Below are 23,057 nucleotides of genomic sequence, written 5' to 3'. Positions count from 1 at the left end.
TCTGTACTGATATTATATTATAAAAAGTAAAGAGTACTTGTTTACTGAGGTCCAGAGCGGAACGGACCCTCACAAAGTCTGTAATGTTCATTTTCATATATGGGGATCATTCTTTCCAGTCCACATGAAATTGATTATTATTGATCCAAGTTTACCGTCTCAATCCCTACATAAGTTCCCCATTATGAAAATATTGTAAAAGAAACGGGAACAGACAAAGACATGATGGGTTATGGAATCATGTGGCTTGATGATGGAAATATATTAACAAATACATTTTTTCTGACATGACACCTGTCTCAGTTAAACTCGTTAGAGGAATAGGAAATTGCTTTTGAAATCAAAGACTTTTTTTTTTTTGCGAATGACCTATTAGATATTATTCGATTACTACTTAGCATTTTTTCCTCAAACACATTTCCTCTTCTTCCTGTTGTTTTTGCTGCCCTCCCTTCCTCCCGATAATCACATCTAACCCTAAGAGACCCCTACTCCTTCATTCTCATCCCTCTCTCTTTCTCCCTATGTCTTCCGCCATCCTCACATCTCTGCTCCTCTGCGCTCTCTCCTCAGCTGATTCTCCAAACTTGGTCATGTTCTTGGTTCTTAGGCAAACATAGCGCTTTAAACAGCATCACTCACACACATGCACGCAGAGGCTGGGCTGGGCTGTGTGTTTTTATTTCAGGCCGACTCTCTCAGGCACCAGTCATGGCTCAGTGCAGGAGCTACTTACGGGGACTGGATATCTGCGTCACTGTTTTACTGCTGGTGAGCATACTACACAGATTGCATGTTTTTGTTGACAGCTGTGGGAAAGGTCAAAATGTTATGAAATATTATTGTTTTATTTATTATTATTTTATTATTATTATTCAGTTTACTATTTTTTACAGCCACAACAATTTTCAGTGTTTTGGGGGTTTTTTTATTCTTTTGTGTTGTTGTTATTTTAATTTTCATCTTTTTTTTTTTTTTTTTTATTCCGAGATGCATTTTTGTTTTCATTTTTCATACGCTTTTCTGTTATAAGGTTTGCAGATCACCATGGGGATATTGTTACTTTATCTGCATGCCATTTAACTTTCTTTTATTTGTTTTTCTATTGCTCAAAAACATACATTCTTGCTACAAGTTGGCTCTCCTCTCCACAGATCAGACTTATAATATAGCCTAGTTGCCATTTCTTACTTCCCTTAGACAGATACATATAATTCCACTGATACAGATACGTGTAATTCCAAAACATTAAAGGCAAAGCAATGACATCAGGTGGCAGACCGTCCACCAGAAAAGTGACATGGTGCACCTTTAATTGCAAGTCAGCTCTGTGAATTGCTGTCAAATTATTCAAACTTTTTCATACATTTTACCAGTGATGTGTTAAATGTAGGCTTCATTAAAGTTATAACATTTCAGCAATAAAAACAGATGGTCACTGATTTTTTTTTTTTTTTTTTTTCTCACTGACATCTCACCAGAGTATGGCTGAAGCTTGACAAAGGTAGTTCAATTCTTCTGTCAGGAGTTACACGATGACAATGTCAGGAGTGTGTGTGCATACCTTAACCTATTTGTGGAACAATATGTCATTCGGACCATGGACACTTCTCTGGAAAATGACAACAGGGGAGGAGGAATGTAAATATACAGTATATTTGGGAATTATGCAATATGTATGTACTTCTATAACAAGGTATGGTCAACCAAAAAGACCGACAACAATAATACTACAGAATCATTTGCTGAAGTACTATCTTTTGCCAATGAACTGCTTTTTACACTCTCTTCTTCAGGTGTCTGGAATGCTGATGATCGTAGTGGGCTTTATCTCCTTTGATGGTAACAAACCTGTCGAAAAGGTAAATCTCATGCACAAGATTAAACAAAATAACTCCAAAAATACACTATGATACTATATTTTCATTAAAAAGTCTGAAGTGTTGGCATTGACATTACAAAATTGTCTCAGCAAAATCCTTTTTAGTAAAACACGCAATTTTCAAACTGATAATTTCATGAGCTCAATGTCTTTAAGCAGAAAAAAAACAAAACAAAACCCAAAACAAAACAGATGCATTTCAGGCTTTTGTTAAAACTGCACTATTTACTTCCACTATCTGCTTATTATGTTGTTACTGTTACTGTGAGCAGGCTCCAGCTCCATAGATCTGACCTGTAACTTGCCCCTGTAGAATCTCCTGCTTGCGTTCATGGAGATGGTTAAGTTTAATGTCATACTGTGAAACATTTCAGGCAAAGCACATCTTCATGGAGACAAAAACGTGGCAGACTCTCCACCTTAAATTGATGTAACGTTTATGTTGCTACTTTCCCAGTGTTTACTTAATATGATTCTGATTATGTGTGTCTCTGCGCAGCTGTTGGACGAGTTGTCGAGCAGTGACGGTCTCCTGGTGCTGCAGGTGCTGGGCCCCATCACGGTGGTCCTGTCCCTCCTGGGTCTGTGCGCCGCCTCTTTGGACATCAAACCTCTGCTCCTTCTGGTAACGCATATACGCACATAGCTCAGAGGAAAGAGTGAAATGCACTTCAAATAACCAGAGTCTGCTCTCCAGTTCTCTGCTCTCACCTTTGTGGAGTTTGTGGCGCTGATCGTGGTCGCCTCACCTCTCATACAAATACAAGCCCAGGTAAATGTTCATACAACTTAAGGTTATTAATCAGCCAACATTATTGCACTTTATTAGACTTTTGACATTGGTTTAATCATTGTTATGTAGCAGCTGGCAGCACTTAGTATTTTAAAGCACACGTACATTGTGAGATATGAAACCAGGAAGCGGTATCACCAAATTTGTTCTGATTTCGATTTTACTTTACCTCCAGTGTATCTCTTTCTTTAGGACTACTACCCAGTTTTACCAGCAGAGGACGACAAATACCTAATCTGCAAATTATGAAAATAACCAGTGTGAATGTAGTCAAAGCCACAATATTGGATCAGTTTGTTTCTATATTATTAATTTCACTTATATTAATTGATTCTGATAAACAGCACATGACCAACAAATCTCCAAAGTAGCCCTTTAAGTTATGAGTTAAATCATGTCTTTGTGCAGATGGACAGTGCAGTGGAGGAGGTGTTTTTGAGCGTGACCCCGCTCCACAAGACAGAAACATACATCAAACAGGAGCTAAGCAAACTGCAGGCGTCGGTGAGTTACACATATAAAAATGATTCTATACAGTACCGATGCTTTAAAGTGGTGAAAGGTGAGAGGGTTTGTTCACAGGAATCTTGCTGTGGGCTCAGGAGTTTTGAGGACTGGGAAGATCAACTCCCTGCTTCCTGTCTTTGCGCACCTCCCACTCCTTTCCCATCAAATGTAAGGTAAAGTGTTTCTAAACGTTATAAAATAAGCGTGAAAATGCATTGTTGTAACTGGTGGGATAACTTAACATGTTTCGACTTAAGTCATAAGGTACTGTGTGTAGCTTATGACAAGTTGAAGAGAGAGAGAGAGAGAGACTAAAATCTGTATACAAACTAACTTCAAAAATTTAAAAAAGAGGACAAAAGAGGACAAAAATCAGATCCCCATGATGTTAATTTGTTATTAGTCAACAACATACAACACCAGTCAAGTTAGGACCAGTTTCCCCAAGAAGCATATGTGTAAATTTCTTATATTATGATTTTTCTTTCTGTTTAGCGGCACAGATGTCCATAATACCAGCTCGGTGGACTGTATGCTAGCTGTAAGTGAGACCTTGAGGGTACCACATAAAACTTGGGTTCATTCCAAGGTAAGCAGGTTATTTATATTAATATATTTTACTTTTAAGGTCACATGCCTGTTGTTAGGCGTGTTCTATCAAAATGACGACTGGATTCAATCAGTTCAAATCTCAAAAGTTTATTCCCCTGACAGTTACAATCTAATACAGTACCCGGGGTCAAATGATCTATCCCTCGTGTGTGCAGCAGGCGGTCTGTCTGCCTTTCCCTTGCCCCAGAGGATAAAAATGCAGCATGAATATGCAAATATTATGTTGAGCAGGTTGATGCCTTGTTTCCTCCTTCCGGCCTCGTTCACCTCTCTCGAACCTCCCCGACTGCACCGGTCAGTTTTTCGGCCTTGAGTCTCCAGAACACACAATGTTGTCTTTAAAGGAGGACTATTATAATGAGTGAATAGTTTCAGTGTTACAGTATAGTGCTCATTAGACTATCTTCAAAAGGATACAACATTAATGAATGAATAGTTTCAGTGTTAGAGTATTAAACCAGTGCTCAAACTTTTGTATAAAAATAGTGCTCGTTAAACAACCTTCAAAAGGATACAACATTCAAAGGATACATGAATTCAGTATAAAAATGGTGCTTATATGACAACATTCAAAGGATACATGAATTCCGTGCTTTGATATATATGTATATATATAATGCACCTAAAAAGCTTTATTTGAACTAATATGCATTCAGTATTTTGATATATGTATATGTAATGCAACTAAGAAGCTTTATTACTGAACATACCCTTCACTGTCTCCACGGATATGTTATTGCTTTGTCTGAAATGTTCTTTTTTCTTTTCTTTTTTTTTCTTTATCTTTATTTATACAGGGGAACCCAATTTTCATGACCACCCTGTTTAAAATACAATACAAACAGAAAAACAAACAAAACAAACAATTATATATACTAGTCCATTTAAAACATTAAAAACAAAAGCAGGTGTGTACAAAGGTTTGTTGCCAGATTATTAAATAGTGTCACCAAAGTATCCAGTTTCGCTTGTGCTTGGAGTGTATTCCATTTTTGTGAGGCAAAACAGCTAAAAGCCTCTTTCTCATCTCAGTTTTGTTGCAGCTAGCCCTTAGGCTTCTGCAGTCATGTGATCTGGTATTAAATGTGCCGTTTTACAGTATGACAATACAATCATACATCAATAATTTAATGCCATACTGTACAATTTTTAACTTTTTTTTTTTTCTTCTCAGCCCTGTGGCCCCATTCTAAAGAGCTATCTGAGTTTCCCCATCAAACTTCGAATAGGAATAATTTCTGCTGTTACCACCATCACAGTATGTAACTCATGTACTAAATGTGACTTTGAAACCTTAAGGTTATGTGATTTTAAAGCTGTATTGCAGTAGCTTCAAACCATATACACCCTGTACCCACAGACAAGCAAAGTAGAGATAAAATGACATTGCTCTCAAAACCACAGCATCGAATGTAGACTAACACACTGCCGGCCCATAGCTGGTGCAGGGACTTCAATGCAACTTTGAGTTTGATTTGATGCTCTAGGCTTGGGACGTTGGAACTCAGTGATAAGTAAATGCATTGACAGTCATGTGCTTTAAACATGCAAACAGGTGTTTGATGTAAAGATTCTATTTATCTTGTTGGCATGCTAAGCTTATCTACATGCGTCTACAAGTGTCTCTTGGCCTTGTACCGTCGCAATATTACCACATGGTCTTCCTCCAATATTACCACATAGATTAAGACTTTTCTGTACTTCAGGAAGTGTCCTCATTTCTTGTATTTATGTCTTTTTTGTTTTTGTTTTGATGCTTGAAATTGGTATCTAGTTTGTTTATTACAGAATGAATGGTCACGTTTATAGAGCACTCACCTTCAAGTCACTCAAAGCTCTTTATATCAAGGAACCACTCACTCAATACTCAGACACTGGGAGCAACGTGAGTGGTGTCTTTCCTAAGGATACAACAGCAGTTTTCCACTGTTTGATCTGTTACTGGTTTTAGTATTGTTTAGTATCTTGGTGTCCATACACTTTTTTCTAACTCTGATCTACCATGACACAGCTGTATGATGTTTTGTGCGTTGCAGATTGCAGCAATAGCCTTGTCTCTTGCCCTGGGTTTGGAGAGGTATTGGAGGAGGCCTGCAGTGGAGAGCACAGTGGACGACTCCAACAGAGTGAAATACCAACTTCAACCCTACCTCACCTGGCCCTACCTCTCCTAAGCCTACACAACCCTACGCAGCCGCTGCTTCAAATATTTCCAGTTATATGTTGTCCTGTATTAGTGAATGTTTTATGTGGCATTTTCAACATGCCTCACACATCAGTGGCTGTTAAGACTGTTGACATTTCTGAGGGGTCTGTTCAGGGAGTTTGGGAGCTGGTCATTATTGGCTCTATTTTAGACATGAAAGTGGATGGGACATTGGAGTTCCAGGAAGTAGATTACTTCACCTCAGTGATGTTCCAGATTGTTTTGTTTTGTAAATAGGAAATGCATTGATTGTAGTGAGGAGTGTAAAAAATGTAATTAAATGCTCATAATAAATGTTGACTTTTGTTGATAAATTACAGTATTTTATATATTTTTTATAAATAATAAATATTAGGTAGGTCAGTAAAGACTACATTCTCAGTTTACAAAGGCACAAACACACATCAGTAATACTGTTTTGTATCTTTTTGTCAGAGACTTGTGTAGTTCCACTATGTGGCCACTAGAACACGCTGTTGTGATTTTACAATAACCAGCTTTGATTCGTACATATTAGTATCTACTATAGTGGGAAACATACACTCTATAACTGTGTTTTATTATTCAAAAAAGTGAACTGAAAAAGTGAAGTGAATTTACCACATCCACTCCTCCGGTTTCCGTCAGTAAAACCTGTGCATTGTAATCAGGACACCTGCAGAATAAGTTACTTTCAGTTCAGTTTTGACACTACTGGATATAGACAGGGATTTATGTAAAAGAAATAAATCCCATGATACTGTTGGTCTGTTGATGTTTTAGAGTAAAGTAAGAGTTTAGTTCTATTAGAAGTTCATTCAAGTCCACATGACCTTTAATCATGTTTTGTTTCTTCAGAAGTAACAGATAAATATTCCTCCTGCTGCTGCTGTGTGTCTGCCTTTTGCAAAAACTGTCTCACAGTTAATTTCAACTCTGATCTATTTTGCCACAACACAATAACATGATAAAACAAAATGGATTAATAAAAACGGGTACAATTTGAACCAATCCTGGATCAGCTCAGGATGAATACAGAATTTTAGTATTAGAGAGTCAGTGTACGGTGCCATTTCCCACGTCATAATCACAGCTATTGTGGTAACACTGGGGATCACATCATAAGTAATGGCTTGAACATTGACCAATGACAGTCATAATGCATCCTGTGGCATCAGCGGCTGCACACTGACATAAGTGCGCTCTTCTTGCAGCAGCACTGTTTCTACTGAAGGTAGATAGAGGAATAATTAATAAAAGTATCGCATGAAAAAATCTACTTAAGTAAAAGTAATACTTTTAGTTAGTTTAAAAATGTACATAAACAGTAAAAAGTCAAAGTATTTCACACAAGTGTAATTTTTGAAAGTGTAAGTTAGTGATATTGATGATACATATTTTGGGCAACAGTCACAATACAATTTCTGAATTTTTCACATGAATTTTGTGTATTTATTTTTGTTTGCTCAAAGCTGAAGCTTAAACTAGAAAACCTTCATCAGGTGTTACCACAAATATGGTAAAAATAACCCCTCAAATCATATGAAAAATACTTCACTTTCATTTCAGTTCAAAAATGTAGTACAGCAGAAAGTAGAGATACTGTTGTCAAGTGTAGTGAGAGTAAAAAGTATCCACTGTAAAATTTACTTAAGTAAAGTACAGATACCTAAAAATTCTACTTAAGTACAGTACATTACTACTTGTATTTCATTAGCGTCCACCACTGGTGTATAATAGATACACTAAACACTATAACAGAATCTGAATTATGTTTTTTCATCTGCAAAATTTTTCAGTAGTTGATCGGCAAAAGATGTGAATGAAATCAAATAATAAAATTATAACAAGTTTATTCCAGGAGGACAGTTTGTTTCTGTTTTGTTGTTGCAGTGTTGTGGACATAAAGCTGCCAATGGTTGTAGAAAACAGCAAGAAAAACACATGGACAATCCTTTTACACTATGTACTGTGCATTTGTATTTAAAAAAAAATAAAATAAAATAAAATAAAAAGAAGAAAGAAAAAGGGAAGATCAAGTAAAATTAAGTAAAATGTTTTTGACTTTTGTAAAAATGTTTTACAATTTTGTGAAAAAAAAATTAAATAAAATAATTCAATTAAAATGGTTCTATGTACATTTGTTTTAAAGTGATTTCAAATGTGTTTTATGAAGACTGCAGATAACTTCACTTTGACCACACTTTGACCACATTTTGAATATGTTTCACTCAAAATGAAACTTGGAAAGAAGTTTGTGGGCATTTGTTTTTGTGGTATTTACAGAAAGTAGATGAAGAACAAAAGCACCTAAGGATTTCAGAATACATGAAAGTGATAACACTAAAACGGGGGAAATGGGGCTTCAAGACAAATAATTCAAAGTGCTTTACAGAATAACAAAGACATAAAATACAATATAAAAAATCAAAACACAAATAATTACAAATAATCATCATAAAATGAACATTAAAGAGATGAGTGCAGAATAAAAACCTCTGAGTTATATGTGTCATATACTTTACTCCACGCTCGTATCCAGCGTGCTACTCCAAAAGAAGAGAAAGATCAGATCAAAGTGGCAAACTGTCAAGGACTTGCTCTATTCAGTGGTGAGTGTTGGGAAGAATACTTTGAAAATGTATTTAGTTACAAAATACTGAATACCAGTATTAAAAAGTATTTAGTTACAGAATGGCACTGAAAACGTCGTCAGTAACGGTCAGTACCAAAATGACTGTCGCAGTCATGTTGTGCTTCTTTTGTAAAACAGGACAGCAGCAATAAAAGCCTTTTCCTGTAAAACCTTTAACAATAACAGTCATAAAGTAAACTGCCAGGGCCACAGACTTTCACAGTCCTCAGACTCTAGATGTTTACACAACTCTGATGTCAACTTGTGCCATTGATAAAGACACTTGTTACATATTAAAAATGACATATTTTAGGGGAGACACTACAGGCAAAACTCATCCATTTTATTTTTTGTTTTTTGGTCAGTTCAGTCTCTGAACATACAACCTCACATGTGTAAACACACAAACTGTCTAATGTGCACTGAAAGATGTTTTATTATCTTGTTTAATCAATGTGCAGCCATTGATTTGATGATTTGACTTTTGGACATTGAATTTGGATTTTAAGACACATTTTCAGTAAGATTTTGTATTTATTTATTTTTTTTTATCAAATACTAAATAAAATATCCAAACTCCCTTCTGTAAATATTTGGTATCCAATATGACAGCAAAATTTAACCCCGGCTCTCTCCATGTTTCTGTTTTAAATCATTTTTGGCAGTTTACACATAAAGTGCGTGCTATATTTTTATATGAAGACATAACTCATATATATATATATATATATATTTTATTGTGTTTGTGTAAGTAGACTACAGAAGAAGTTTCAAACTGATGTCTCTATGATTTTTTCCCTATTGCCCTCAATTGTCTGGAGGTGAAAGGAACAATATGCCAAAAAATGATGTATTTCTTGTAATTAGCTTGTCACACGGCAAGCTAATAATAACCATAACCATATGTCTTTGTGTAAATGCAGAGACCCAGGCTGGACATTAACATGTGTGAAGGCTCTGTCCCATCCTCCAGAAAGCCCTTTGTTCTCCTCTGGTGTAAAAGTTCATTATCCCATGAATGTGAAACAAAAGTCCAGGGGGGGAGAAACACTCTAGGGGAGAAACTCAGAGAGACTTGTGACGCCGGAAGGCTATGAATCTGTGGCCAGAGCAGGCCTGGGACCTGTCCATATCAGCTGTAACAAAAAATAAACCTTTTTTTTGTATTTCGTAACTCACCGCGCTTTGCAAATGGATTATTGTTTATAGTATTTTTCCACTACAGACTGTATAAAAAAGTGGACCCAATCCAGAACGAGGCTATTGAAAGTAACATCCCTTCCCGCCCGCACAATCAATCAAACCTGTTTCTAACACTAGCAGGAGTGACCTCAAGGAAACAAGGTGCCTGATTTATCTGTTATTAATGTTCATATCTTGAATTATGTACACAATAGGGAAATATAAATCATGTAGATCACGTAGAGCGGGTTAATACGAACATTTTAAGCCCAAAATACGAGCCGACAGTTACAGAGAGAGGGGTGACAGTTTTTAAACACAAAGTGAATAGAGAGAGAATTGCGCCTATGTTCAATTCCTGCTTAGAAAGCGGCAGCTAGCAGGTTAGCTATGTCCATTTATATTTATAGTAAACACTTCATATTCTGTATTGTTCTGAAAAGTAATGGCTTTGTTAATTGAAGGCCCAGGTTGTCATTGGCTGGTTGCACTAGCTGTCAAACAATAAAAGTGCTTGCCTCTTTGCTGATTTCCCTTTGGCTTCACATAAGTACCCGCCCACCGGCATTCCACTTCCATGTTCATCTGCGCCTCACGGCATCTGCTCCAGTGCTCTCATACGTTAAAATTGTAGTTACCTGTCAGAATTTGCCTTTGGGGTCCTCGCCACTTCAGTGCCATATATTCATATTTGACAAAATGAAAATGTCATCTTAGTTAGTTGTACAAAAGACTGAAAATTCTAGAGGCTCACAACAGCAACAGCCCCAAGTATAACAGTACAAAAACATGTATGAAAGAGGGATCTGGGGGCCTTCCCACAAAGAAAATGTTTAAGGTTTTTTCATGATTTCTAGTGCATTTTAATGTGTTTCAGTTGGCTAAAGTGGGCTTACATTTATCAGTTCTTTATATTATATGCTGAATTGGATATAGTAGCCAAAAGATGTACTTAAACAAGGGTACACTTACTTCAAAATCATATTACTTAAGAAGTACAAAGTAGTGATACAAGTTAGAGAAGCATAAGAGAGCATAACATCAGATTTATAATCATCAGATCATTTGGAAGGACTGAACATTAAATAATGCTCAAAATAACTGGGAACTGCAAAGAACAGACCACAAGAAGAGGTTTTTAGGATCACATTATTTTGATGTTTATTGTCAGGCTTTGAAAGCAGAGTTGCGTTACACGACATAGACTTTGCATAAATCTACTGAGCTACAGTAAGTATGAACTGTGCATGTCCCATATTTAGCATAACCATTCAGCAGACCTCGCTAACCAACAGAAACTATAAACAATAGGTGCGTTAGCTCATTCCTTCAGATAGACATAAGACACGGTTCAGCAATAGTCTGACGAGAACTGAAGAAACGGCTCGGATGAACAGCAAAACGTCTTCACTCCTACAACTTTTTGTCCAGTTGGGAGATTAGAAGTGCTTTTTTTTACTATGGATCATACCTGGATGGCTGAGGTATTACACAGACCCCTCAATTTGGTTGTGTTTATTTCTCTGAAAAACATGCAGACAAATATGACTCTTATTTACCCTGGAGGGATCTTCCACAGTATAGCATGAACCTTTCTATCATGCTGGTGACATGCCACCTCCAAATACATACTATACCTTTAAAGAAACACTATGTAGCTTTTCTGGTGTAGGGTCACCAGCTATAGTTTCCATGAAGATGTTACTGGTTTTCTGATAATGCAGGGAACTGTATTTATCTCTGTGAAAAAGAAAGTGTCGCCATAAGACCAGGTTACAGGTCAGATCTGTGGAACCATACCGAGGAACATTGCAGACACAGCAGTAACATCTCCATGGTGACAATCGAGTCAGACATTACACAAGAAAAGTAACACAGTGCACCTTTAAGTATTGGAAGCATCTGTCATGCCTACACAATTCTTTCTTGGTGTTGTAACAGACGAAGAAGTTACGTTACACAATTTCCTTCTCTCGTAAAGTTCAGCCTCATTAATATAAACAAAGGAAAAAGTGTACTATCTAACGTTTGCCCTTTTTTTTTTTAGATGCACATCGGTCGCTCAGTGTTTTCTCTTGTAAATCTGAGAGGGAGGCCTTGACAGAAGGGGCCAGCTGTGGGGGTGGTGCTGCTTCTGATAAACACAAGTGCTGCTGCATGGACTCTGTGGACTCAAAGAGATACAAAACTGTCGCAAAACTATCATACAGTATGTCCAGGTTTGTTTTATTAAAGTTTTATAAAAGTGTTCTCATCATGTCAGTCCCAAGCTTGAAATGGTTGCATCAGAACGTGCATCCGGTGTAAAATCATTGGACTTTTACACCTTTTTACTCTATAGAGACGTGATGATGACACAGGATGAAGAAACAAACCAGAGGAAATATGGTTAGGCAATGCGTTTATATTGGAGGTAGCTTTACAGAAAGTGGCAGTGGCAGTGAGCGTCTCCTAAAATCACACAGCGGACGCGACTTTGGTTGGAATTTAAACAATGTGATCTGAAGACAAAAGTCAAGGTCAAAGGGCGCTCCCGTATATTTCAACAACATTTAACAATCCAATCCGATGGACAGCAGAAAAAAGTATGGATTAAAGCATAGAGGGCCTAGATGTTTGATGGTTATTGATCGTAAAACAACATAAGGAACAATAACAGCCCTGAATGTAATAACTGTCACTCTTGAGTAGATTTGCTGCCTTTCTTTGCAATTTAATGTTTCAGCAGGTGATCAAATAAAATGCATTCTTTTCCATTAAGGTGAAGACAAGTTTTGTTTGGATTTGCTCCTATGTGTCTGAGGTGCTTTGACTGACATGTTCCTATTGCAAATGGCCCCAGCCCAAGCCCATTAGTAAAAATATAGATTAACACAAAAACCCTTTTAATTCGTGTTAGTAATTGTAGTTAAACAATATCAATGAGCGTATCACTGTGAGGAATATACACAAATGCATATAAAAAAACCCAAAAAACAAACAAAAAAGAACCCAAATCAAAACAAAAACATGAATTATGACAGTCAGTAACACAAACATCATTCAGTAGTTGTAATTGTTGATTATGTCCACACATTGCATGTTATGCTGACAGGAGGTGCAGGGGGCTGGTCTCATTGGGCTGCAGAGCTCAAATGTGTTGTTACAGCTCCTGCCTTTCATTAGAGCGGCCACTGCATCCTCTCACGCAGACTTAGTGAAGGTGGAACCACTTCATCTCCAACGCCAAGGACTAACATCTCAAAATGGGCAAAATTAACGGATGTCTCAAATGCCTTTTTATCTTCTTCAATGTTTTATTTGCGGTAAGTAATCATTTTTAAATAACTTTTTAAAGAAATCTAGTTTATCGTTTTATTCTTTGTCTAAATGCATCATAAATCATCAGTGGTCAGTTTTTCTACTTTGTTAAAATCCCTTATCTGTATTTCTCAGGGGAAATAAATAAAGCAGCATAAGTAGGTGGTATATGTGTTTTTTCCTCATCAAAATGTGCAGAAAATAATAAGTTGTGTAATGTGTTGTTGAAAAGATTGAAAAATGTTTGAAATACATAGGTATGCTTTTGGAGAGTACAAACTTGCGTGATTATGTGATTATCTATGTTGCATAAGTCATTTCCAGTAAAGAGAAGAAAAAAGAGGGTATAGAGAGGGAGAGGGAGAGAGAGAGAAAGAGAGAGAGAGAGTGCTCAAATTTCAGTTTAAGGCCCCACCCCAATTTGCGACCCCTACTCACAGAAGAGCATTTGTCAGAAAGGGTGGGAAACACACTCAAAAAACGCTCTAAAAGAAAGTTAAAGAAAATAAAAGATTAAAAAATAAGTAAAAAAAAAAAAAAAAAAAACTTTCAGTATTAAAGATGTTGTATTTTATGGTAATTTTCAGACAAATAATAAAATTGAATTAAAAAAATACTAAAGATACAATTTAAAACAGAATATAATGGGAAAAAAAAGGCTACATCTGGTTCTTCAAGTGCGGAGCCAAAATATAGTCAAAAAAAGGCAGGATCTGGTTCTCTCAACAAGTGCGGAGCCGCTCTTCCTGCACCATTCACTCTTTTTGAGGATGTAGCAGAGTCGTGTTAAAATAAATCAGCTGTTAAACATCAGACAGGACATGGATGATCACGACTCATGTTAAGACTTTTACTCATTGGCAATGCGCACAGTATGGAGCAGGAAGTGTAGATGCACACTCAAGAGGGTCAATAGATACCATGCTTGAGACAAACAAGAGATATTTTTTTCCATTCTCTGTCTCCTCCCAGTGGCCATAGAATACAAAAAAAAAAAAAAAAAAAGAAAAAGAAAAAAACAAAACAAAACAGGCCCAGCCCACTTTAATCTAAAGCCAGGCCTTCAAGACAGAAATTTTCCACACATCTTGACGTAATTTGTGGAGTTTATTCTAACCCCATGTGATCACAGAACAATCCTCCAGGTTTGAGGAGACAGTCAGGACTTTTTTCTCCCTGTGTTTTTACTTATACCTTTCCATATTGTTGTTATTTCTCCATAGATCATCGGATGTCTGCTGATTTTTGGAATAGTCAAGGCCAGTGCTGTCAGTGGCCAGGTACAATGCACATTCACTCATTTTAATACATTTTTTGTTTTAGTTTTTAAGTTTATTTTATGAGTTTCCATGGTTAGCACATCTGTCTAATGTAAACAAAGATTTTGCCTGCACATATGTAGCTGCTTTTAATATTTTCATGTCCTCAGATTGTAAACAGCTTTTCCAAGACAGGATGTTGTTGGATGGCACTGACAGTTGTAATATAAAACTGCACTACACAATTAAATCAAGATGTGAGCTATTCGAGGCCTTACATCTGGAAGCCTAATTCAATCAACTGTATGAGCGCCATCTATTGACAAGTTGAAGTTACATATCCATATGAAACACTCTGATGTATTCTCAGATTTATTTAAGTAACATAAGAGGTTTTTCTTTTCACAGTTTTCCACCGTGGGAACTCCAGGCATAGGGTGGGGATGGGTCTTTGCCATTGGAGTCCTCGGTATCTCCTGCCTGGGCATCTATGCCGGATGCTCAGAGAAACCACTGGCGCTTAAAATCGTAAGTGCAACATCTCTTAACATCCTTATAGAAAAGTGTATGTGATGTCATTCATATTCATATTGTTTTGTCTCTTAGTTTGCAGGTTTCATGGTGGCTGGAATGGTTGTTATGCTGATCTTTGGCATCTATGTCGCTGTCACAAGAAACAAGGTCAAATGTTTATTGTCATATTTATATTCATTTTAAAAATTGGCATGGTTCTCATACGTATCCATCTGTGGTTGCAGCTCAAAGACGGATTTACAAATGTTACATCTGAAATTTCTAAGACCTACATGGAGCATCCTGAGTTCAGAGCGATGCTGGATGGGCTCCAGTCTAGTGTGAGTGTCAACTGCACTAAGACCATTTAGTTTTGAACTGTTTGGAGTTGATTGAGTTCATGCTATTTCAGGCTGAGTGCTGTGGGCTGAGCAAGCCTGAGGACTGGGGCTCCACAATCCCAGACTCCTGCTCCTGCTCTGGGCCCAGTACTTATGGAGGATATGGATGTAAATCCAGACCGCAGGTTGGTTTTATGGCAACTTTTTGTTAGATCAAGCAAAAAATATGAATCAAAAGAATTATTTAAAAAGTGCTTATATTATTCATAGGTATTGATATTCAGGACCCCGGGCAATAAGCCTAAAGAATTTCTCCTTGGGGATGAATAAAAGTAACCCTGATTCCGATTCTGACATGGGTCCCCTCTAACATACATTATTAGAAAGAGGGTCCAATTCTGGGCCCCCAAGACCCCAGGGCCCAGAATGACGGACCCCTTTGTCCCTCCCTTTTGACTCCCCTGTTGATATTGAAAAATGCAATACCTGACATGGGAGTCCTCTAGTTAAGGGGTAAATGCTTTTCTATTGAACCATAAAGTTCTCTGGTACATTGACGATGTATTGCTTTTGTTTGCAGGGCACCTCTGGACCAGATCAGATATATGCTACAGTAAGTCAACTTATTTATTCTTTTGAAATGTTATGTTATTTATGTATTGATTGCGCGGTGTAATAACCAACTTAAGTAACATAACTGATGTTGTCCTTCCTTAGTCCTGTGGAAAATATCTCTTCGACGTCATTGACATTGTTATGAAGGTGTTAATGGGCTTCTGCTTTGGTTTTGCAGTCACAGCAGTAAGTGTTTATTTCAGCCAATGCTTAAATGATGTTTACCTGATGACTTTCCTAACTTATGAATGCAAATTACATTGTAGTATTACAATTGACTTATGTACTTACAAATATATAGTTCCTGCACATATTGATTTTATGTTATGACAAAGATTCGGATTTTGATTCTGAATTGATTTAAACATTGTTCTATTGTTGTTTTGTTTGCTTGGAATAGCCAAATTTTCTGATTCTGTATCTTTTGTATTTTTACAAAACAAATTATGTGTTTTTTGCTATTCTACCTTTCATTTGTGACTTTTGTATAATATTTTGTATATTTTTGTATGTGCATTTTGAGTTTTGACCTTTGTGTCTTTGAATCTGCAGTTGCTGGGACTTTTGGTGACACTGCTGATGTTGCACCAGGTCAAACAACATGATGGAGATGGACCAACCATGTCCATGAAGAACTACTGAAGTCTGCCCCCGTCCCTTGACCTCTGACCCTGCATGTGTGCTGTGAAGCTCAACCGTGACAGCAAATGCTTGATCAGCATGGAGTTAAAAATAACTCCAAAGAATTATAAGAATATGTATTTTTGACACTTTGCATTGCATGAATTCACCCTCCCACTGTGGTGGTTAGCTGCTTCTGTTGTCATGACTGCCCTGGGGCAGTCTAATGGAGATGTGGATATCCCTCCATCCTGATTGTGATACCTAAAATGCACAGATACACAATACAAGTAATGCAGTATGCTTTTTTCAAAATATACATTGAACAAAATTAAATGTTACTTTCAGGAATGTATGATATCTGATTGTTCTTGAGATTTTAAATTTGAGTTGATGGAGTAAGCAAATGGGAAATGTATTTGTAAATGTAATTGTCACTTTTGAATTTTATTGTGTTTGGGATTAGAAGTGTGGTCTTCTCCACTTTTTTGTACTTTGTTAATGCTTTGATAACCAAAAGTGTGTTTTTATATTGATATTATGAGTATGCTATTATAGAAGTGTATTTGTTTTATATATGAACAATGATCACCCTGTTATCATTGGAAGAATAGCACTTATATGGTTAGTTTTGTAGTTATATGAACCTTTTGTCTAGATTATATTCTAGTAGCTCAATGATTACAACAATGATCTGTAAATGAAGGAATGGAAATATTCTTATGATGCTTCTGTTTCAATTTCCCAAATGGACCAGTAATATTCAAAATGTTTAATAAAAAAACTGAGAAGTGAAAAAAACAAGTTCTGGTCTACATTTAGGCACGTTTTAGTTTGCTACAGTGGATCAATCAATATTGAGACAATTCACCACTTGTGCTGCACTTAAACCCTCCATAGGTGGCAGCAAAACACAGTATAAACCAATGTCACTCCTGAACACGAATGACAAACCCAGGAATAAACCAACCCACACATAGTAAAGACTAGTCCAGTGACTGAACACGTTATATATCACTTCAATTGCTATCAATTCATTTAAAATGTAAGTATGGAGAGTCACACATCAGATGTCATAGTTAATACATTTATTATATCCTAATAATATTCTACACTGTAATATTCAACTAAGTCATTGTGGCTCAAACCTGGAGACATCCTGATAATGCTCCTGTCTTTTTCTTATTGTAGAAGCTATTTATTTATTTTAAGATATGTAATTCAACCCTGGACAATATCACAGAGTGACACACAGGCACACCGACCTGTACAACTGTAAGAATCAACCCACTTTGGTCAGTTCTATGTAACTGTTAGAAAACCATCCACAGATAGGGCCTCTCTGTAGATATGTGTTCCATGTTTTAACATCAAAATATAACATTTTATAGTCTTTCTGTATGGCAAGCTCATGTTAAGTCTCTCTGTATTTGTTTGTGTGTGCCTTTTGTTTGTGTGTTGCCTTTGTAACATTAAAACTGTGGATATGTTTGTCAGTGTGCACAAATGTGATGTTTACAGAACATGCTTAATCTCTAACAGTGACTTAGTGTTGGATGAAATTACTCCTCTATTATTTTCATAATTTAATTTACTGCCTGAGAATGAGAGATTAGAGCATTTTCTCTGGCTGTGTATTGACTGGTAGAGTCCACCCACTGCAACACAGCAGTGAGTTCACTGAATGCAGAATGTGTCCACTGCAGATGTGCAGCAAACATGATCAGAACAAGGTAATCACAGGAGATTTGTTGCTAGCTTTATGATGGTTTGGTTAATTTATTGTACGAATATAAAATACACACTTTACATACAACACGTGGGAGATGGTTGAGTCCCTCAAGTCATTTGAGCTCTTATTGATCATAACTAAACCTGGGTTACCAGTGACTTAACCTGCATACAGAGAACACATTTGGAGAGGTTTTCCTTTCAAATTCAGAATATCTCTCCTTATTTTGTATACAGAGGGATATGAGTCTGGTCCTCATGCTCTCTGTCACATCTTGATCCAGAATTTGTGCAATCAGATTTTGTGCAATCAGATTTTTTTTTGTTTTCAGTGAGGCATGTGAGACAAAGGTCATTGGTCACTCATCACAAAATCAACTTTATGTCACCTCAGATTAACAGAGTTTAATGTTTTGTTCACCGATTCTTCAGAAATATGTGATGTTTTTCAGTCCCCTGTGATATTTTTTTCCTTTCTTTTTTCCTTGTAAGCAGCCATTTTTCTTTTGATACCGATGCACCATTTGTGTGACTAATACATCTGTCAATCATGTCCATTTCAACTTGATGGAAGCAATGGTGACCTCACATCTTCATAAAGTATTGATCGCTTTTAACTGTAGGAACCGGCAGCCCAAATGAGAAATGTGAGGCTCATTCTCCTCTCTGATTGGATAATCGTCTTGACAAAACAAAACACTTGGAGAATTAAACCAGATCCTACCCTCCATTTAAAATAAAACATTTAAACATTTTAGTAAGTGAGTTGTGATGTACATGACCAAATAAGACATTAGTTTGCTTTTTGCTCTGCAGAGTCTAACTGATCAGAGTGTGGCTGCAGGGGGACATGCAGGCGCCCGAGGGCTGAGTAAAGACACCACTTCAGAGAATCACAAAAATCTGGGGCTAACAGAGCGGACAGGTGCTGAGAACACAAAGCAGCTCACTCAGTTTTCATCAGAGTGGTCCACACAGCCTCCAGACACAAGACAGCACACAGGTCAAAGGTCAAAGCAGCTAGGAAACTGACAGGGCACTTTCCTGACAGTAGACACACAGTGAGCCTCCACAAGGACTAGTGTGAGGTGAGATGAGATGAGATGAGTGAGCCCTTTTAGGAAATAACCTCACTGACTCCAGCCTTGTGTCCAAACAAATCCTAGAGCTGGACAGTCATTTTAAACGTGGCAAATTACACCGCCTAAAGAATTCAGCGTATACAGTTAAGGTTTGGCTATGTGTAGGCAGCTCTCTTATCCATGCCCAGGTAAAGTTCTAGTCCTTTAGCCCTTATTCATTAAAATATTAAAATTCCTTAACCATTGTTCCTTTTAGTGCCGCTGTCTGAGTGCGAGCTCGGCGCCGCTTCACCTTCTCAACGCGCTGAGCTTCACGGTTCTTGTGCGCTCTCGTCTGTGGTGACAGGTAATTAATGTCCACTACTCCTGCCCATTCACAAAAATGTCCAAATTCTCAAAGTTCATGGTTCGTGTACTTTCTCTGCTTGGCCGAAACATTACGCCTTGAGCCAAGTGCGCGTCGCTGTGCGCCTCCATCTGCAGTGACAGGTAATGCCCCGTGTAACCTCCTCATTCATAAAATTTCCAAATTCTTACGCATCTGTTCCGTGTATTCCCGCTGCTCTGCTGTACTCGCTGTACCAGGCCCATTGCGCACAGTGGTGCTTTCATCAATAGAAAAAAGGGAAACGCATCCCAAATGTAATTTCAACTCCAAGTATGAGCGCTCTAAATATTATTCTGGTTGTGTATTTGGCGTTGTGCCACGGGCGACGCGAGCCACTCAAACTCCAGAGAGTGAGCTGCGTAAAGCGGATTCTCAGCCGTCAGCCCTGGGATCGTGTGCTCACCTCATCAGAGGCATGTGCTCCTCTTCAGTTGGGTTAATTTCCATTGCGCTGTAGGACTAATAGTAACTCCCCATTCATGCTTTTAAGTGTCATCAGTGTCTGCAGCGGCACAGGGCGCACCACCTCTGCTGTTTTGTTTTGCCTTGTTTTGTTTCGCTTTGCTTCACTTTGTTTTGTTGTTTGTTGTTTTCTGGACTGGGCTCGGACTTGTGCACCTGAGCTCTGTGCGTCCAGCTGTTTTGTCCTGTACCTGGTCTGACACGCGGTGGGTTTATGCTGGGTTTTAAAACTGAAGTGTATGAGTGGATCCAGATTTTATATATTGTAGTTTTCTTTAATATGTAAAGTCAACATGTAGATTAAGTGGCTCTTTCATTCTGATGTTCTACCTGCGCCTTATACTTAGGTTCTGTTTCCCAAACTAGATTTTGGGATGTTTTTCATTAATATCCCACATTGTTAAGCCCTCGATTGTCACGCATAGAAATGTTATTGCTATTCCAGAAATGTTCTGCAGTATGGCATTAAACATCTATCTAACATATGCTTGATTACAGGTGTTTGTTTTGCTCAGTACCTTGATCATGCATTCTTACTGTAAGCTGGGTCACCTCTCCACAGTTCTAACCTGTAACATTTCCTGGTGGTGTCACCTTGTCATGGAGAAAAGTTTAATGCCATACTGTGGAACATTACAAGCAAATCAGTAACATGACCACTGTGTAAACAAATGTGACAGGCCCTCCACAAGCAGTTATAGGAAAAAAATGGTGTCAGGGTTTAATTTTAAAATAGCCCACAGAAACAAAAGTAATCTTTTAATTAAAGTTCTGAAAATTCAAGAAATAAAACTGAGGAAATAATATGCAGTTTATCTGCTGAAGCTGGTCAACAGTTGTTTGTGTGGAGTCTAATTTTTAGAGCCAACTCTGGCGCTAACAGTATTCTCTGCCATCTTACATTTATCGTAACTGCTTCTCTGCAAGAGTTACAACTGACAGTTATTATGCTTCACTAAAATTATTCAAATGTGAACGCCAACACAGCACAGTCCAACCAAACAATCAGCCATAACAATAAGCATTTCAGTGGGAGCTATGTAAAGCAACGTCTCAAGTAGCTCATTAAAAAGTACAGATGTGGGTTTGCAGGAGAATGCCTTACTGTGCACTTGATCAGAAAATATATATAAATAAAACAAAACTTAAACTGAATGAAGAATTCAGCTCAAAATTACAAATGTACAGGCAAAGTAAAGAAGTTACTGTGAACAAGCCAGGATTCACATACTGTAGAGAAATTGTATGACTAGTAATGGCAAGATTTCCTTTCAACTTCAAGGACATGTAGGTGAAAAAAGAAAACTCTCAATGTCAGGCAGATGGAAAACTAATACATTCAGCACAGTGGTTTGGCTGAAATATATTGTGATGGTTACAAATGCTTTCATATTGTTCAACCCTACGCATTATGTGGGTTATGTGGATACTTTTGTCAGTAGCCTACATATTTCAGTACATTTTTTACATTTGTAGCTATGACGATATAAAGTGAATAAGTGGTGTTCAAAAGCAGCACAGACACATCTGAGCAAAGTGTGGATGTGATGAATAATTTATACCATATGCATGTTGTGGGCTGAAACAGTTAAATAGGAACAGCCTGCAGGGAGAACACACTGGAACATTTCCTGTCTGTCACACTCACGCACGGACACACTCTCTCACATTCACAGCATTTGCATGAAGAAAACACCACACATCAAACAGTCAGTGGAAGTTACACAAGTGCAGTAAGCTCTCAGTGTCCCCTTAAAGTTAACTTCTATGGTACCGAAAAAAAACAAAACAACAAAACAAATCAACAAATTCCCTTGTAGTGTTAATGCCACATGTTTCCAGTATTTAACTCTTATCACATCATTACATTTGTTTTGAGGAACAGCCCTTAAATGTCTTATTAAAGGGGCAATATGTGAAAAAAAAGTTCTAAATGAATTCTACTTTTAAACACCAGAGGGCATGTTTTAGCCCCTTAATTCACCACCATGAGGGGCAAGCATTCTCATTTTGTCTGAACAGTGTGTGCCTTCTCGCTGTGAACTGGCCCAGGAGCTTGTACCGCCTGGTGTGGTGGTAACCATAGACTGTATATATAAACGGACATAGCTAACCTGCAAGCTGCCGTGCTCCAAATAGGAAGTGAGCATGGGCGCACTTCCAGCTCCATCGACTCTGGCTCCAATTCCCTTTACATTAGAAAACTGTGGTTCCTCTCTCTGTAACTGCTGCTGCCAGGCTCGTCATTTTGGTCTTAAACTGTTTGCATTAACCCGCTCTACATGATTCTGTTTTTGTTTTTTTTAGATATGAACATTAATAACAGACAAACCAGGTAGCTTCTTTCCCCAAGGTTGCTCCCGTTAGCAACAGGTTTGATTGACAGCGTTGCTAAGTGCCTGCCCCCTGCTAAACCAGTGGTGCAGGCAAGAAAAGAGCATTACCTTCAACAGCTTCACCCTAGATTGGCTCTTCGGTTGCTACGATACTCCCGACTGGAATACCCCCCGTAACTTCTCTAGCCTGGATGAGCTTCATTTGACTGGAGCCGAACGCTGTGGGTGACATCACAACTCACTTAGGCCACTTCTTTACACAGTCTATGGGTGGTACAGTCTATTTGATACACTGGATACTAATACTAAACTAGTCTAGAAGGAATAGTGTAGAACTGGTGTGATTTTTGTTACGCACCAGTTGCACACTATTCACTCTCTGACTGTACGTTTTCGAACATTTATCACAGATGAATCATTATCACAATCACCCTTGAAGAATAAAGAGTATTTCCTATGTTCTAACGCCTCACATATCTAAAATTCCTGGATGAACTTTGCATTTTAACTCCATAAACACACGCTCCTGTAGTTTGCTGTCTTTTGTTTAATAATTGGCGCTCCGCAAATATCCCTTGACACATTTCCCATTATAGTCCACTTTGACTGCGTG

General features: G+C 37.7%; 2 protein-coding genes across 2 annotated transcripts; both read left to right on the top strand.

The window, feature by feature from the left end:
• Nucleotides 1-523: 523 nt before the first annotated feature.
• LOC117392138 (23 kDa integral membrane protein-like) lies at nucleotides 524-6,314 on the top strand. The gene is made up of 9 exons (XM_033990128.2): nucleotides 524-771; nucleotides 1,797-1,862; nucleotides 2,382-2,507; nucleotides 2,580-2,654; nucleotides 3,084-3,179; nucleotides 3,258-3,355; nucleotides 3,678-3,771; nucleotides 4,969-5,052; nucleotides 5,831-6,314. The coding sequence occupies exons 1-9, from the start codon at nucleotides 712-714 to the stop codon at nucleotides 5,966-5,968; spliced, it is 837 nt and encodes a 278-aa protein (XP_033846019.1). The 5' UTR covers nucleotides 524-711; the 3' UTR covers nucleotides 5,969-6,314.
• A 6,621-nt stretch (nucleotides 6,315-12,935) lies between these two features.
• Nucleotides 12,936-17,228, top strand: LOC117391839 (leukocyte antigen CD37-like). Its single transcript, XM_033989765.2, has 9 exons — nucleotides 12,936-13,101; nucleotides 14,320-14,376; nucleotides 14,764-14,883; nucleotides 14,962-15,036; nucleotides 15,114-15,209; nucleotides 15,281-15,394; nucleotides 15,790-15,822; nucleotides 15,927-16,010; nucleotides 16,377-17,228. The coding sequence occupies exons 1-9, from the start codon at nucleotides 13,042-13,044 to the stop codon at nucleotides 16,464-16,466; spliced, it is 729 nt and encodes a 242-aa protein (XP_033845656.1). The 5' UTR covers nucleotides 12,936-13,041; the 3' UTR covers nucleotides 16,467-17,228.
• The last annotated feature ends 5,829 nt before the right edge of the window (nucleotides 17,229-23,057 follow it).

This window comes from Periophthalmus magnuspinnatus, chromosome 23 (assembly GCF_009829125.3).
Source record: "Periophthalmus magnuspinnatus isolate fPerMag1 chromosome 23, fPerMag1.2.pri, whole genome shotgun sequence".
NCBI classification, from domain to species: domain Eukaryota; kingdom Metazoa; phylum Chordata; class Actinopteri; order Gobiiformes; family Gobiidae; genus Periophthalmus; species Periophthalmus magnuspinnatus.
This window is presented reverse-complemented; position numbering and strand designations above follow the sequence as displayed.